At 52.8% G+C, this 16,346-nt stretch overlaps 1 protein-coding gene across 1 annotated transcript in view; it reads right to left on the bottom strand.

Moving 5' to 3' along the window:
- Positions 1-16,346, bottom strand: part of COL27A1 (collagen type XXVII alpha 1 chain) — a 135,597-nt gene that overhangs the window by 76,115 nt on the left and 43,136 nt on the right. Inside the window, exons 8-13 of the mRNA XM_003785239.2 lie at positions 15,176-15,220; positions 14,514-14,567; positions 14,020-14,064; positions 10,931-10,984; positions 9,310-9,354; positions 1,656-1,709 (exon numbers count right to left, since the gene is read on the bottom strand). Of these exons, the coding sequence (XP_003785287.1) occupies positions 1,656-1,709; positions 9,310-9,354; positions 10,931-10,984; positions 14,020-14,064; positions 14,514-14,567; positions 15,176-15,220 (297 nt within the window). The remainder of the gene's footprint in view (positions 1-1,655; positions 1,710-9,309; positions 9,355-10,930; positions 10,985-14,019; positions 14,065-14,513; positions 14,568-15,175; positions 15,221-16,346) is intronic.

Below are 16,346 nucleotides of genomic sequence, written 5' to 3'. Positions count from 1 at the left end.
ACAGGAGCCTCAGCTTTAAATGAGGACACCAGAGCATAGTGAGGGGTAGTGACTCATCCGGGGTCACTCAGACATCCCTGGACCTCCCCTGGAAAATTCCAGAATGACACTATATATTGTGGCAGTTAATCCTATAAGTGACATATTGATGGAGAGGGTCTGATCTCCCTGCTCCTCTGTAGGCACTCCTTCCTCTCCTGGGATGTCCCCCCACCTGTTTCCTCATCCTGATTTTCCAGGTGCCTTCCCTGTGCCCTCCTCCAGGGCACCCAGGACCTCTTTGATCACACCCATCTCACTGTGTCTTGTGCAACAGCCTGGGACCTTGGCCCGGGAATTCAAGGGCAGGGACTGTGCCCCTTATTGCCTAATATTTTGCAGTTTCATCTATGGAATCCGTGTAGTGGGCTGACGCCTTGCCTGCCCTCCTTTCCTTTTAACAAATATCAGTAGGTTAGTGTTTATAGCCTCCTGAAGTTGGCATCCTGATCCTCCTGATTTAGACGTAAGAAACTGAGATTCAGAGAGGTGAACAGATTTGTCCAAGCTCATATGTCTGATGAGTGGTGCAGCAGGATTCAAACACAGGCCTGTCTGACTGGCTCTGAGGTCGAAGTTTTAATCTCCCAGGGGGCCTGGCTAGGCTAGGTCAGGTTCAGGGAGCATTTGTGGAATTGAACTGACACAAAATCAGGTCAGCAACCACCTCTGCAGAGGGCTGATTGTGGATTCAGCAGCCACCTCTGCAGACGGCATAGCTGGTACAGACACTCAGGCAGAAACTTCCAAGGAGAGGTGGGGGACCATGGCAGGTATTTCTAAAGAACTCTCGACATGCTCTGCACCCCCAGGCCAAGAATGAATACCTTCTCTCACCCTGGGACAGACTCAGCTCCCAGGGCAGGCTGACCTGGCTCCTTGATGGGACAGAGCCTGGGCCTCAGATTATTTACAAATGCTATAAACATGCCTGTAGTGAAGACTCTTCTGGAACTCAGCTCCTCTCTCCAAACAGGGCCTGCAAACCATTTGCCTTCCCAGACCTCTGCCAGACCATAAACATTTCTGATGCTTTGTAAGATGGTGGCAGGCAGGGCCTCTCCAGTGGGGGTGACCTGTGAACCTTCTGAAGTCCTGAGGATGGGGTACCAGGCTAGGGCTTAGTGCCCAGGGACTCACTCAGTGGACTGGGGACTGGGGACTGGGGACTTTCTTGGGGAGGTCACAGGACAAGCGTAGTAGACAGGGGCCTGGAGTCATGCAGCGTGTTCAAGAACACCCTACTAGGAGGTCACAGAGCTGGAATTCACCCCAGGTCTGTCTGACCCTCAAGTTTGGACTCTGAATCTGTTTTTTTTTTTTTTTTGAGACAGAGACTCACTATCCCGCCCTCGGTCGAGTGCCGTAGCGTCACAGCTCACAGCAACCTCAAACTCTTGGGCTTAAGCGATTCTCTTGCCTCAGCCTCCTAAGTAGCTGGCACTATAAGTACCTGCCACAATGCACAGCTATTTTTTTGTTGTAGTTGTCACTGTTGTTTAGCAGGCCTGGGCCGGGTTTGACTCTGCTAGCTCCAGTGTATGTAGCTGGTGCCGTAGCCACTAAGTCACAGTTACCGAGTCTCTGTCTTGTTCCCAAGCACTTGAAATACTTACAGGGTTTCCATCCAGTCCTGGAGGTCCTCTTTCCCCAAAGACTCCGGGAAACCCCTTGAGGGCATGAAAGAGAACAAACATCTGTAGGTTAGTGCTGACAGTTTTAGGGTAAGCTTTGATCCAGATCCCCAGTGGGAATGGGAGGACAACGTCCAAGCAGTATCACTCCTTGGCTCGGGGTTGACAGTGTGGTCACCTCCTACCATCAACAAACACCTGCACATAAAAAACTGCCAGAGAGCCCACTTTTTTTTTTTGACTCAGAGCCTCTGAAAAGAAAATAGTACCTAGTTTCTCAGCATGAAAGCACCACCTACCCCGCCTCCCAGCCTGGGACCCAGTCCTGATAGAGTGGGAGGGATACAAACTAGGGGTCAAGAAGCTGGCATCTAGGCCAGTTTTAAGAGCATCCTTTTCTCCTGCGGACCTCAGTTTCCCCACTGGTCAAAGAAGGGATGGCCTCTGTAGTATTTACCAGCTCAGACCTTCTCTGATTATGACATGTTCTCCAAAAGCTACCCTGTGGAATTGTGATCCCCATTTTACAGGTAAAGGAAATGAGGCTGCGAAAGGGTAAGTGGCAAGGTCCTGCGAGGTCCCACAAGGGCTCACAAGGTCCTGTAAGTTTACGCCTCCAGTGAACGTCAGCACAGCTTCTGTAGGTGAGTTTCAGCCACTCGGAGAGAGGCAGAGCCGCCCAGCCCCGGCAGGTCTGGCCCTCTCGCCCCCTCCTTGACCCCACTCTGGAGGCCACTCTGCACTCTGGGGAGACAGGCAGCTGGAAAAACAGCAGCTGCGGGGCTGCCTCCGGGGCCGGGGGGGAACTCCACTCCTACTTCAAAAGGAAAAGAAAGTCCTCAAGCTTGGGGTTGGGGGAACCTGTACTCTCCTTCCCTCCTTGAATTCAAATCAATGTTTTTCCAGGGACATTTAATAAAAAACAAAGCACATGTTTTCCTGACCAAGAATGCCTGAGCTGTTCAAACAGTAAAGATTCCTCATGGAGGATCATCATATTTTTGGTTTCTAATACTAGGGAAATCCAGTGAGTAGATTAAACCAAAAAGACCAAACTTAAAAATAAAACCCAAACCAGAGCCTCTACTGGATGAGCAAAGAACCTGTGAAAAGTGTCTATGGCCAGGCCTTTAGCTGTGGCTCACCCAGCAGTCCTGCTCCCTTCAAACCCCTCCTCTGCCAGGAAGCCCTCTTAGGTTGACATTCACCCCACAAAATGTGTGACTACATTCAGGACACAATAATAAGATTCTGACTACACTGGATACTTTACATGCAAAACATCATTTACTTTTGATATCTACCCGGGGGGGAAAGATGATTTGTCTCACTTAACAGATGGGGAAATTGAGGCTCAGAGAGGAAATGTCACTTGGCCTCTATATAACTATAAAACAAGTTTGTGGCAAAGCTGAGCCTAGGTCCCACCTCTCTAGACTCTGTCATATTCATATGAGTCGTGCATGGGCAAAGCCTGACATGTGGAAGCTGCTCAGATGTGTGTCTAAGTGGTTGCAGAAGGTGGCAGAGGGGTGTAGCTGTATCCTGTGTGCACCTGTGCATGTACACATACGCACAGGGCCACATCTGCCCCTCCCTAAGCTTCCTCTCCCCACATCCTTAGCGGTTCCCCTATCAGATTCCTGTCTCACCCCAATCCAGCCCCTCTTGAGCATGCTACAAGGCAGAGCCGTCTCACCTCCTGGGACAGCAGATATAAGCCAGGCAGGGTGTGGCCAGGGGTGCCTTTGGAAGGCACTGAGCTCCCCCCTCTGGCCTTTAGAGGCTGGGATAGAGAGACCTAGCAGGAGAGGAGGGCGACCTTTCAGGGGACCAAGGAATGCTGTCCAGCAGGGAACCTGGCCAGCCCCACATGGCCTACTAGGGGCAAGGCTCAAGAAGTCCCTGCTCTGTTCTCCAAGTCCAGCATCTAGCCCAGCTCTCCTCTTGGCTAGTTGTGTGACCTTGGGCAGGCCCTCACTTGACTGTGAGGTTGGGGCATATGATCTATAAGGGCCTTTTCAGTTTGGCCCAACACTTAGGCAAAGCCTGGGAAGACAGAGATTCTTCCCATAACCACAGGAGTGCCACCCAGCTAGGGGCAAGATAGATCCTTTGACAGGACCCCCTACCCCAATACTCATCCTGGCTGAAATGCCCAATACGTTTCCATCCAGCAGTCATCAGGCGGGTCTCAAACCCACGTTCAGAGGCTGCTTCAGGCCAGCTCAAGGACTCCTCTCAGGCACAGTCTCAGGCACACCTGCCCCACGCCAGTCCTGGCTGCACCACCCATGGGCCTCTGCAAGCCTCAGCTTTCTCTGCTGTTCAGTGGGGAGTACTGTGAGGATGAGCTGAGATGCCGCAGCCATGTGAGGGCACCTCTCTTAGGTACCAACCAGGGAGAGACTATCATCAGAATTTTGAGTCGAAATCCCAAAGCCAGTCACTTCTATAGACAAAATACAGCCGCATACAGCCAGTGGGCGATGTGGTAGGATAGGACAATGGCAGCAACAGCAGACTCCAACTGTGACCCCCCCATGCCCCCAGGAGATAGGTCCTATTATTGGCCCCATTTGAGAGGTGAGGAAAGGGAGATCTAGAGAAGTTAGGGAATGTGTCCAAAGTCACACAGCTCTAGGGTAGCAGAGGGGAGATTTCAACCCAGGTAGTCTGACTCTAGGACCTGTTCTCTGAGCTATGACTAGACACCACATGAACACAACCAACCACTGCAGGCCTGTGTGTTCTCAAAGGGTTCAGAGCCCTGAGCTAGTGTGCAAAAAGGAATGTCACTGCTGGGGCTGAGGACTGGTTCTGCTTTGGTATGCTGGTGGCCTTGAGTATCCGCCCCTTCTCTCCAGCTTCAGTCTCCCTTCCTACGGAGGGATCAAGCAGATGACCTCTAGGAATCTAGAGTTTATAATTAAGAGTCCAACAGTTTGGGAAAAAGATAGAGCTTTAAAAGCACCACAATAAATCTTTGATAGGAACAACTGCAGATGGTCTAAGAGGGAAAGACCTTAGATGTTCTTGATATCCAGCACCTTATTATGCTGAGGGTGGGGCTGCAGCCCAGAACACGCCCAAGGCCCCATCACCCCACTGGCTTGCCTCATCCCTCCACTGCCAACAGCAGAGTCACTTCCAGCAATCACCCCAGGGTCCCTGAGGCCTGGCCCCTCTGGATCTCAGAGAGGTGGCTGCCAAGCTGGATGTGCGGCCACCTGCTTCTACCCTGTCTGCTTCCCTCTGTCTGGCCATGCCTGCTTGTGTAAGGTGACCACATGGTTTGCCCAGCCAGCAGCAGGGACCTTCCTCCACATGCCCAACTCCTGGCTGCAGGAGGCTGGCCCGAGGCCCAAGGAATGAGCTCGGCTCCTTGCCGAGGCCCCAGTCATGTGGTTCTCTGCTTCCCTAGGTCAGGCCCCTCTGAACGCCTCGTACTTTAGACAGAACAAGGCACGGGAAGAGAAAGAACAAGGCTCAGGGGTGAGACTCCACATTCTCTCTTGGCTACAATGACTTAGAAGAATAGAGGTAAGGAGAGGAATAGTCCTTGTCACAAAGCAGGAAGCCAATGGCTGGGGAGACCCCCAAAGGCGCTCTCATCAACTCCCCAGCCTCCAGGAAGTATCGATCTCAACTGTCTGCTCCAGAAGGTGGATGTAGAAGCAGGGAAGCAAAGAGCATCTGGAATCAGAATCTTGGGAATGCCTCCAAGGCCCAGCTCCCTGGCCTGCAAAACACTCAGCCCTGCCCCACTCACTGGTAGGGCTAGGCTGAAGAAGGGGTGAGATGCTTATAATCCAGCCTCTGGGCAACTCTAATATGTCATCAGTGCTAGTTAGGGTTTGCACCAACAGTGGGAATATTTAATAATCTCTAGGAAGAACCTGGAGAAGGATCTTGGAGAACTCTTCACAAGGTATAAATTCTCCAAAGTCTGGATGCTCCTGCACAAGTCTAACTTGCATCCTTCCTACTGTACTTGAAGCAGCCCATATTCTTTTCTAGATGTGTGTATTCCGAGTGTACTAACATGGAAGGCACCTTTGAGGTCTCCCAGTACCCTTCTCTCATGATGCTGAATGTGTTTTTAATCTGCCCTTCTGAACTTCACTAGGAATCCGTCTAAGAAAAATCACTTCATAGAACAAGGAGGAGGCAGGTAGGAAGAGCTTTCACCAGGATTCCAGAGGCACCAACAACAGCCCCATCACAGCTCTGGCTCACACTGGAGAGCCTGGAGACCACATAGCACACAGCATAGCTAAGAACTTTAATCTGTTCTGGTCTCAGGTTCCCCCCTCCCCTTGGAAATATGAGTTCTCTGTCATTTGGCTCCTTGATTCCCAGAATCTGAGAACCGGAAAGAACCATGAGCTTGAAGACAAAATGCACCATATTAGAAGCCCTGTCCCTCCCCAGAAAGCTTTGTGGCCTTGGGCAAGTCCCAGTCATCTCTGAGCCATAGACCAAGGGAGCTGGAGCCACCGCCAGGCCCTTCCAGCTATAAGCTTCAGGGTCTTCCCCCTGACTCACTTCATGAAACCAATTTCACAGGCCTGGCCCGGGGCCGCGTGCAAAGCTGAGCATGTTGGCCAACCTTGCCAGGCATTGCAGTAGGCTTGAGCAAGAGGATTCACGTCAATGTCTTCCTAGCCCCCGTGACAGGCTGTTGACTGGGAGGCATGGCTCGACCTCCTACTATACGTGACACTGTGCCATGCCCTGAACAAGCTAGGAGGGACCCAGGCCAAGAGGAACCCAATCAGCTCCAGCCAAGTTGGTAACATCTTATAACAGGACCCCTCCTCAGAAAGCTACAACACATTCTCTCTCCAGCAGGGCATGTGAGGAGGGATGACAGCTGTAGACTAAACTTTCCTTTGGAGGCTGAAGATGTGAGCAGAGAGAAAAGGGAGCTATGCAGAAGGCATCCTGAACTAGCATGTAAGGGTCCTGGGTTCAAGTCCTGAGTCTGCTGGGCAAGTTACTTGCACTCCCTGGGCTGTCTGCTTATCTGTCTGACAAAGAGGTTGGGCCAGTCCATCACAAAGGTTTTTGCAATTCTGTCTCTTCCTTGGCTCCCCTGAGCAAAGACTCACACCCTCCTTCCAAATCAGATATTGAGAAGGCCACATGCACGGGCCTGAGGTTTTGCCTGCTGGGGAAAGATCGACTACAGCAAAATCATCACCAGCCCTGCCAGAAATGAGGCCAGCTGCAATCTGGCAGGAAGGAATTCAGCTTTCTCCTGACACTTCCTCTTCTCAATAAGAGTGCCTAGAAATTGCCCGGCCCAAAACTTAGACCAGGAGGAAAAACCATTTATGGAAGGAGCCCTTCCACTCCATCAGGCAGATCAATGGGTTGGGAACATGGGCAACAGAAGGATGGCCCTGAGGACGCAGCTGAGGCAGAGACAAAGCTGTTGGGACTCAGCCAATATGAAGTCCTGTTACATGCCTATTAATTTGGATCCGATACAGACCTGGCTGATTTGCTGGCTGTGGCAGTTTGACCAGAGTCAAGGCATTTTCTTGGCTCTCAAGGGGACTACGTGGGCATAGGGCTGTTTGCCTGAAGAGGGCGTTCCCTCCCACCCACATCTGACACCCCAGTGCCGGGGAATACCCCCATCCTGGAGATCAGCGCTGAATCTTAGGAAGTTAAAGTCAAGGAGCAAGGGGGCAGAGAGGAGTTGTCAGTTATTGGCTTTCAAGTCTGGTGAGGCTTTGGCGGGTCTCTGGACAAATGGCTTTGACCATCTAAGCCTCAGTTTTTTCATCTGGAAAACAGGGATAATCAATTTTGCCTTAAAGTTCATGAAGAGAATCACATGTGGTTCCAATATCAAGCACATAAAGGACCTTAAAAAATGGCACTTCCTTTCTCTTAAAAAGGACTTAGGGTCACAGCAATACTCTTTTCTCGTTATTTATCCCGTTTATTGAGTGTCCTCACCCTTAAACTCCATGACATATCTCTTCAGACAAACAGCTCTCTGCCCACATAATACTCTTGAGAGCCATGAAAACACTCTTGACTCTGGTCTAGCCACCATGGCCAACAAATTGGCAAGGTCTGCATCAGATACAATTTAACATGTATGTAACTGGACTTCGTATCAGCTGATGGCTTTGCCTCTGCCTGGGCTTGGCCTCCAAGTCTGCCGTACCCCTGAGTGGTCTTCAGGGCCATCCCTCTGTCACCAGTCCTCCCAAGCCCTTGATCTGCCTGGTGGGCAGGGGTCTCCTTCCATGAATGGTTTCACCTCCTTGTCCAAGTTTTGGGCCAGATGATTTCAAGGCATTTATTAAGAGGAAGTGTCAAGAGAATAAGTTGAATTCCTTGGTGCCGGGAGACATACCAGATGAGGTCCAACAGAGTTTTCTGTCTATTTTGCCTACAGCATTATCCCTAGCTCTTGGCATACAGTGGGTGCTTAGTAAACCTTGGTTGAATAAGAAATGAATGAGTGGCCTTACTTCACACACAGACAGGGTTGGGGTCCCCAGTACCCCAGACTACAATTGCCATGAAGCAAGTGACCTTTAGCTCCTGGGAGGAGAGGTCAGCGGATGCAGAGGAGATGGAAGGGGTAATCTAAAGCATGGCGGCTCTGCTGACATTCTTCGTTGTGTCAGGTTAGAGGAGAAGCCATGATGAACCCAGGGCTTCAAGTATCTTGCCCCTTCCATGCCCAGGAGACCACAGAATCCCCACTCTCATCAGCTACACTCTGAGGCCAGAGGAAAGCCCTCATTGCTTCCTAACCTGGCTCTGACTCTCAGCAGCCACATGTCCTTGGCCCAGTCCTTCCCCTTCTGAGCCTCAATCCCCTCATCTATTACACGGCAATGCCTGGCCCTCGGCAAAGCTCCCAGAATGGAGTCTGACTAAATTCCCAACAGTGGCTCTGGAGGTGGCCTGGGTGATGGAATAGGGCCAGAAAGAGATAATCTAAGCCTCACTCTGCAGCTTAAACTACAGGAAACCAGACCCAGTGGTTCAGTCACACAACACAAAGAGCCACCCAGAAAACTACAAATAGGAATAACAACGGCTACAGTGTCCTACCACGATGGAGAATCTCATAGACAAAGCTGAAGGGCTGGCAGTCACCACTAGCCCCTCTAGGGGTCATGCCCAATGTGGACCTGCCCACGTACCCCACTGTCCTCTGGCCCAGTGTATGCAGAAGTGAGAGTAGACAGAGCCGAGTAACACCCAGATGACATGGAGACTGAGTTTACATGGGAGATGACAGCAGAGTCCCCTGGCCTGGCTGGTGTCCCCCAGGCCCATGGACACAAATGCTCTAGAGAGAAGCCTCCCAGACACAGAACTGCTGAGCCAAGAGCCACTATCACCCCAGGGAGAGAGGAGCCATCCTAGGGAGGCCCAGAGCCCAAGGAAGTCCCAGCCCCAGCCAGGCTGCAGCCATCCAGCATTCCAGCAGGACTTGTGGCCCAGACAGCCCTGTATGCCGGCCCCCACACTCAAAAGCAGAGTCATGGCCAAGCAGAGAGAAGCAGAAAGTGCCAGGCAGTAGGTGGCCAGGGCAGCGTGGCCATGGAGAGGCGGTCCCCCTAGAGTCTGCATAATAGACACGGAAAATCTTTACCGGCATACCCATCTTGCCCCTCTTGCCAGGAACACCAGGCAGGCCCTGCAGGGGAGAGAGAGGGAAAAGGTCAGGGTAGAAGACCAGAAGGGACAGCCAGGCTTGCCCCAAACCAACCTCAAAGCCACCATGGCAAAAAGTCACACAGGCCCTGAGATCTATGCTCCACCCACAGTGGCACCAGTTACACATGCGACAGAGGGATGGCAGCCTTGGGAAGTGCCTGAAGAGAAGAAAGCACCCTATGTTCCTGTATTCAGCAGATGCTTCCTAAGTGCTCAGTCTCCTGTTTTCCTAAGAATCCTAAGATTTCCTGTACTCAGCTTATTTTTTTTTTTAATGAAAAAAAGTCTCACCATTGCCTTGGTATACTGCTGTGATGTCGTATCTCACAGCAACCTCAAACTCTAGGGCTTAAGTGAACCTCTTGCCTCAGCCTCCCCGGTAATTGGGACTATAGGCACCTGCTAGACTAGTTTTCCCAATTTTAGAGAGATAGGGTCTCACTCTTGCTCAGGTTGGTCTCAAACCCCTGAACTGAGGTGGTCCACCCACCTCAGCCTCCCAGAGTACCACACCTGGCCTATACTCAGCTTATGGAAAAGGTTACCAACTGAGTTCCTACACATGGGCTCAGGTTGGGAGGGGACAGGGAAGAAGGTCCTGAGGCCTCCAGCCTGGGGCTTCTAGCAGACACCAAGGCTGTTCTAGGGGGTATGAGAGCTTCTGCCCCTACCCCTGGGCTTCCCTGATATAGATACTTGGTCTAGAAGGACAGGGCATCTTAGGAAACCCTAGCACCCACTTTCCCCCCAAACCACCAGCTTCCCCAGAGAGCTGTCTCCCAGGTGTCCTTGTGTCTTCATGGACCTCAGTGCCCAAGCCAGCAGGGAACCCTGCCCCCTACAACCAGTCCTGGTTCCACTGTCTCCACCTAGGTACAGTGCACCCCCTTGTTTTTGGATTGCTGGCACACTGGACACCTGCTCCTCCTGTCTCCAACCCAGAAAAGGGACTGATATGTATAGGACACAGGTCAGCAGGTGGTTTCTACAAAGGGGCAGAGAGTGAATATTTTTGGCTCTGCAGGCCATAGGTCTCTGTCCCAACTACTCAATCTACCACTATAATGAAAAAACAGCCACAGATGACCAGTAACCACACAAGCATGGCTATGTCCCACAAAACTGTATTTACAAAAACAGTTGGCTGGATTGGGTCCATGAGCCAAAGTTTGCAGACCCAGGATCTAGACGATGAAGGCTCCCCTCGCCCTCAGAATAAAGTCCCTTTCCTGACCTTCCTGCCTCGGTACCACATAACTTTACCCCAGGGCCCCTTTGCAGCCTCAATCCCCAATACTCTAGCCCTCTCATTCAGCACTCTGACTATGTGGACTATTAAACTTGCCAAGTCATCACACATCCCTGACTATGCATGTGCTATTCCCTATGCCTGGAATGGGTCTGCCTCAACTTGACCCTTTAGCAGATTCCTACTCAGCTCAAGGGCACCTCCTCTAGGAGGAATTCTGTGACTTCCCTAGGCTGGCACCTGGCAAGTTCTGCTTTGCACGGGCTGTGGGGTGGTTGGAGGTGAGTAACCAAAGTGGCACACTTACTCGCTCTCCATCAGAGCCCGGCAGGCCAAAGAGCCCTGGGAGTCCAATGTAGCCCTAGGAAAAAGCAGAAGGGGGTCAGAGAGGTTGAGTGGGGTGTGTGTCCAACCCAACCCATCCCAGCCCACCCACTACTGCCATCCCACACCCTGGTTCCTCTTCCTCGCTGGTGGCAGTGGTGACTCCAGTGGCTCCTCGATGACATAGGCCTTGAGGCAAGTGTATATGCCCATGGACTGCATGGTGCTGGCTTCCACGATGTAGTCCAAAGGCACATACCCTCACGCCAGGGAAGGGCGCGGGCTCTCGCTGGGGGGGGAAGCCCACCCCGCGCCAGGGGCTCCAGGACCTGTGGAAGGAAGCTCTTGGCTGGGTTAGGTGCCAGAGGGTCACCAAGTCCTGCCCACCCACAGGGATGCTTGTGGGTGGCTATGGCCCCTGCAACAGCATCTCCTAGGCCATCTGAAAGTCCTCCAGACATGGAGCTCACATCCACCTAAGTGCTGGCATTAATGCAGGTGCCAGCCCAGCATGCTGATGTCAGACCAGGCATGCATGTGCTACTGCAATAAACCCTCATGAGGGCCCACGGATTGGCCATCACACTCCTCACTGAACAGACAAATGAAACTGAGGCTCGAGAGTTAAAGCAACACAGCTAGTCAGTGGTAGGGCAGGGTCTTCCCTCTCAAGGCACATCTCTCCAGAGACCAGGCTCTCAAACATGCTGGGGCTCCCCCTCGAATCCCTATGAGTTTCTGCCTCCAGGCCTGTCTCCTCACCAGGCATGTTCTTCTCACCCCTTGTGACTGCACGGCCAAGTCCTTGAAAGCCCGGCTCTGATGCCCTGTCCTCGGCAAGCATCCCTGATGCCCCAGCCACCTGAGTCAGTTGCACCTACCACCTTCTCCACTTTCTCCCTTATCACTTCATTATTTGCATGCATGCCTCCTGTCCTCACTAGCCTGGAAACTTCTCAAGGGCAGAGATGTAGCCCAGGGCTTCTCTCACTATCTGCACTCTCTAGATCAGGCGTCCTCAAACTACAGGCCGCCTAGGACATTTATCCGGCACGCCGGGTGTTTTTGCCGCCACTGCCTGTCCTGCCTAGCAGCTGACTCATCCCGGGGCCCACAGTCCAGCCCTCCAATGGTCTGGGGAACAGTGAACTGGCCCCCTGTTTAAAAAGTTTGAGGACCCCTGCTCTAGATGTTTGTGGTGTGATTTAACAATAACGAAAGCTAATGGCTTTTAGGCACAGACTGAGGGCCAGGCCCGGTCTCAGAGCTTTGCAGGCACTAAAACATTTACAGCATCCTCATCACACCAGAGGAAGAAGATGTTATTGGTCAGCTATGAGTGAGAACTTTTAGGTGCAGAAAGGTGAAATGACTTGCCCAGAGTCACATAGCTGGAGTGTGACAGAATTGGCTTTTGAATGCACATTGTCAGCCTCCTAACCACTCTGCTATACTGCCTCCCACAGACAAGCAACCTCTGGAGGCTCACAGTCACCCCTCTCCTACTGAAAGGCCAGGAGGCCACTGAGCCACCTCATTGGCATCCAGTGTGCTCAATATCCATGATGTTAAAGAGGGACATTTACTGACCCTTCTAAGGACAGCTTCTATCCCTGATTCACAGGTGAGAAAATGGGCTCAGAGAGGCCCAGTGACTTGTGCAAGGTCCCACAGCTGGTTAATGGCAGAGTAGGTCTCAAAGCCACAGCCTACGCTTTGCCTGCTTCATAAACATGAGGCTGGCAGTGGCAGGATTGAAGGGCAGCACCTGGCTCACCCAGGCTGCCCAGGCCCTGTGACCCAAAGGAGACAACAGTGCTGGGGCCAGACCAGTCCTCTCCCTGTGTGTGGCTTCAAGATTCTACCAACACAGCAAATCAAGCAGCCCCAGATCTGCCTGTCCTAGCAGACTGAGCCCTGTGGTCAGGCCAAGAAGACCCCCCTCTCTCCCTGGGCTTAGCAGGCCCTTATGGGGCTACAGCTCATGGGAGCAGCTGTATAAAGGAAGGAGGGCCCGGATCCTAGGACAGGAGCCTGCTCAGAGCCCACTTGTCACAATAACCTCCTGGAGAACTCACCTACCCACCTCCTAACACTCTTCTAACAGCCACCAGTCTCCTGTAGGGATCAGGACCCAAACTGCAGCCATTCTGACCTTGCCCTCCTGCCAGGATATAGCTTGAGTAGACAATGTCACACGCAACCTGCTCTGACCAAGGACTATGTGACCTAGTTGCTGAGTGTTCCCAGAGAGGCAGTAAGCCCAAGGCCTAAGAACATGTGGGTCCTCATCCCAGTTCCACCTTGGGGTGTGCAGTGTGAGCTGGAGTGGCCCAGACCCCTCCATGAACCTAGTTTCTTTGTATGTAGAAGAAAAGATTCCACCAGATCAGCTACTAGTCTTTTCAACTCCATTTATTCCCATTCAGTTCACCCTGAACCTCCTCTGCCTCCCCATGGCCTACATGGGAGCCCCCAGTGGCACTTGCTGTCAAATCCCTGGCAGCCCTATAACCAAGCTAGAGGCAGGGGTGGGCATCATTCCCTTTGTAAATATATGCAAACAGAAGCTGATAGCGATTCAGGGTTTCCTCTGGGGGGGACCTAACGGAAGGGGAGATCAGGAACTCCACCAGTCTCCAGACCTGGGCAATATTTGTCTATCAGTGCTGTCCTCCAAAAAGGATAGCCCCCAACAGCCCCTAGCTGGGAGGAGGAAGAGGCCTCTGAAGATTCCAGTGACTGGCAATTCCAGTGGCCCAGGCTTTGGTTCCCTAATGGCTAAGGAGGAGTTAGGGACACAGCAAGCAAATGCCTGTCTGCAGCCAGACTGCATGGAAGAGCCTTTTCTGACCAGACTGCCCTACCACGGGAACCAAGCCAGCTTACTTGGCTCAAGGCTCAAGGGCCCATCACCTGGCCCCCCAACTGCCCCCCTGATCTCCAGGGAACACTCAGGTGGGAGGGCCTGGGTGGTGGTCTGACAGCCCTGACCTCTCATCAAGCCCATTGGAGGGGCAGAAGATGCCCACCTAGGCCCTACCTGTGTGTCTCTGGCCAAAGACCACTTACCCGGCTGCCTTTGGGGCCGGAATCTCCTACTGGTCCAGGTAACCCCTGAAACACAAAAGACACAAGGGCAAGGACATATGGAGATGCTCCAGCTGCTGCCAATCCTGCAGTGACTCCTATCTCTTTGGGCCTCAGCTGTTCCCTTTGTAGGAGGCGGGTGGGATTGGATCAGCAGTCTTCAACCTGAGCCCGCACAGCCTGAGGGTTCTGGTGAGGGGAGACAGAATGGGAGGAGCCTCTGGGGCCCAGCCCCCCTGAACCAGGAAGGACCCCTCTTACTAGGGTCTTACAAGGGACTCGAGCAGACTTGTCCCTCTGCCTGTAAAAAGAGGCTTCCTCAGCCCAGGTCCCAACAGCCCTTTCCTTAGCGCTCACATGATAGGTGCATCTTCTTGGCCCCCAGCCCACCACCTCCCTCCATCTGGGGGCAACCATGGCCATCTCCACACCACCATGGCCATGGCCACAGAGCTTCCAGAAGCCATATACTGCACCTGCCTGCCAGGGTAACCTTTGGCCCCTGGGCTGCCCTCAGGTCCCAGCTGCCCCTGCAAAGGAACAGAGAGGACGATAAGGAAAGGAGAGACCCTGCCCAGCTCTGGGTTCCAGGGCAGTGGGGGACTGGGGCTGACAATGAACAAAGACCAGGGAGGAATGTGAGATGGAACAGGAGGAAGGGGACGCCAGGGCCTGCTGGGCCCCTAAGCCCACCTCTCTGTGGAACCGGTCAGACCAGCTCAAAGGGACAAAAATCCCTCTGCTTGCAGCCCAGGAATAAGAAATCACTGAGGAGGCCTGGCTAGCTCTCCCATGCTGGCAGAGCTGCTGTTTGACTTGGGCCAGGGCAGCCAAAATTCCTGCAAACCCCATGGCGGCATGTATAATATCCCCTAACATCACCCGGAACAGGCCAGCTATTCATGGCTCCAAACTGAGCCGAGTGGCTCGTGCCAGCACCGGCCGGTGTGGACTCTGGCTCTCTCAGGCAAATGTAGGTGGGGGAGAGGTGGGCTGGGTTGGGCTAGGGGCCCCAGCAGGATGGGAGGCAGAACAGCCTGGCTCTGGGTTTGCTCAGAGAGCAGGATCGGGTAGGAGGCCAGAGACAGGGAGGGGCTAGAGGGAGCGAGTGCCCCCGGGCTGAGGCTGAGGCCCTCACCTGTTCTCCAGGGTGCCCTGCCGGTCCAGGATAGCCCTTATGTCCCTGTGGGAGGGAGAAATGCATCAGGCAGGAAGGAGATATCCAGACCTGCAGGTCACCAGGGCCCAGCCTCCCTGTCTGCCCTGTTCAGCACCACATCTTCCATGTCACAGATGTTGTATGTGCTCAGTAAACCTCCCAAACGGACGGATGCTATATGAGGCTCAGCAGTATCCTACGACTTCATCTATGTTCTCAGTACGTCTTAGGCCAAAAGACATCAGGGGAGTCCTCCACTCCTTTGGCAGAGTTTGTGGGCTGAACTGGGACACAGCAACTGTGACCAAAAGACATTGTATCACCATTCCTTTTCTGAATCCAGAGAGAGGATGAGACCATATCTCAGGGATGGAAGGATTTGCCAGTGGTTTGGGGGGTACTGTGTAGAACCCAAAGTCTGGGATACATTCAACCACCATGTGATGCTGGGATTCCCACTCGTCAGGTCTTGCTCCAACACACACGGAAACATATGGCAACCAAAATAGCTGCCGCCCTTCCTCGCACCAGTCCTACCTCCTCTTCCAGGGAAAAAGGCCACCCAAGTACACATCAAGAAGGACTCTGGCAACACCCTAGTACCACTCTTGACCTTCTGCCCATCTACCACAGTCTAAGGCAGCCTCTAGCCAGGTATCTAGGTCAAGACAAGTGTGCACTTTCAGGAGGAGTGGAGGGAAGCCCCAGACTTCAAGCTCCTATCACCTTAGGGCTGTTGTGAAAATAAGACCGAGCAAGGGCCTTCCATTTCAGACAGTGACCACTCTGATCCCCAGTAGACTCCCTGTCCTTGACTTGCTATACAATTTTGGGAGGGTTACTGCACTTCTCGGGACCTCAGATGGGGGAGTTAGAACTCTGAGTCCCCTTCAGGTCTGATTATTTTTTATTTATTTATTTGAGACAGAGCCTCAAGTTATAGCCCTGGGTAGAGTGCTGTGATGTCACAGCTCACAGCAACCTCAAACACCTAGGCTTAAGTGATTCTCTTGCCTCAGCCTCCAAGTTGCTGGGACTACAGGCGCCCGCCACAATACCCAGCTATTTTTTGGTTGTAGTTGTCATTGTTTGGCAGGCCCAGGCTGGATTCAAACCCGCCAGCTCTGGTGTATGTGGCTGGCACCTTAGT

The sequence above is a fragment of the Otolemur garnettii genome, unplaced genomic scaffold (genome assembly GCF_000181295.1).
Source record: "Otolemur garnettii isolate 467f Iridium unplaced genomic scaffold, OtoGar3 scaffold00014, whole genome shotgun sequence".
Lineage (NCBI taxonomy): Eukaryota > Metazoa > Chordata > Mammalia > Primates > Galagidae > Otolemur > Otolemur garnettii.
Note: the sequence above shows the minus strand (reverse complement) of the source record. Positions and strands in the feature narration are given on the sequence as shown.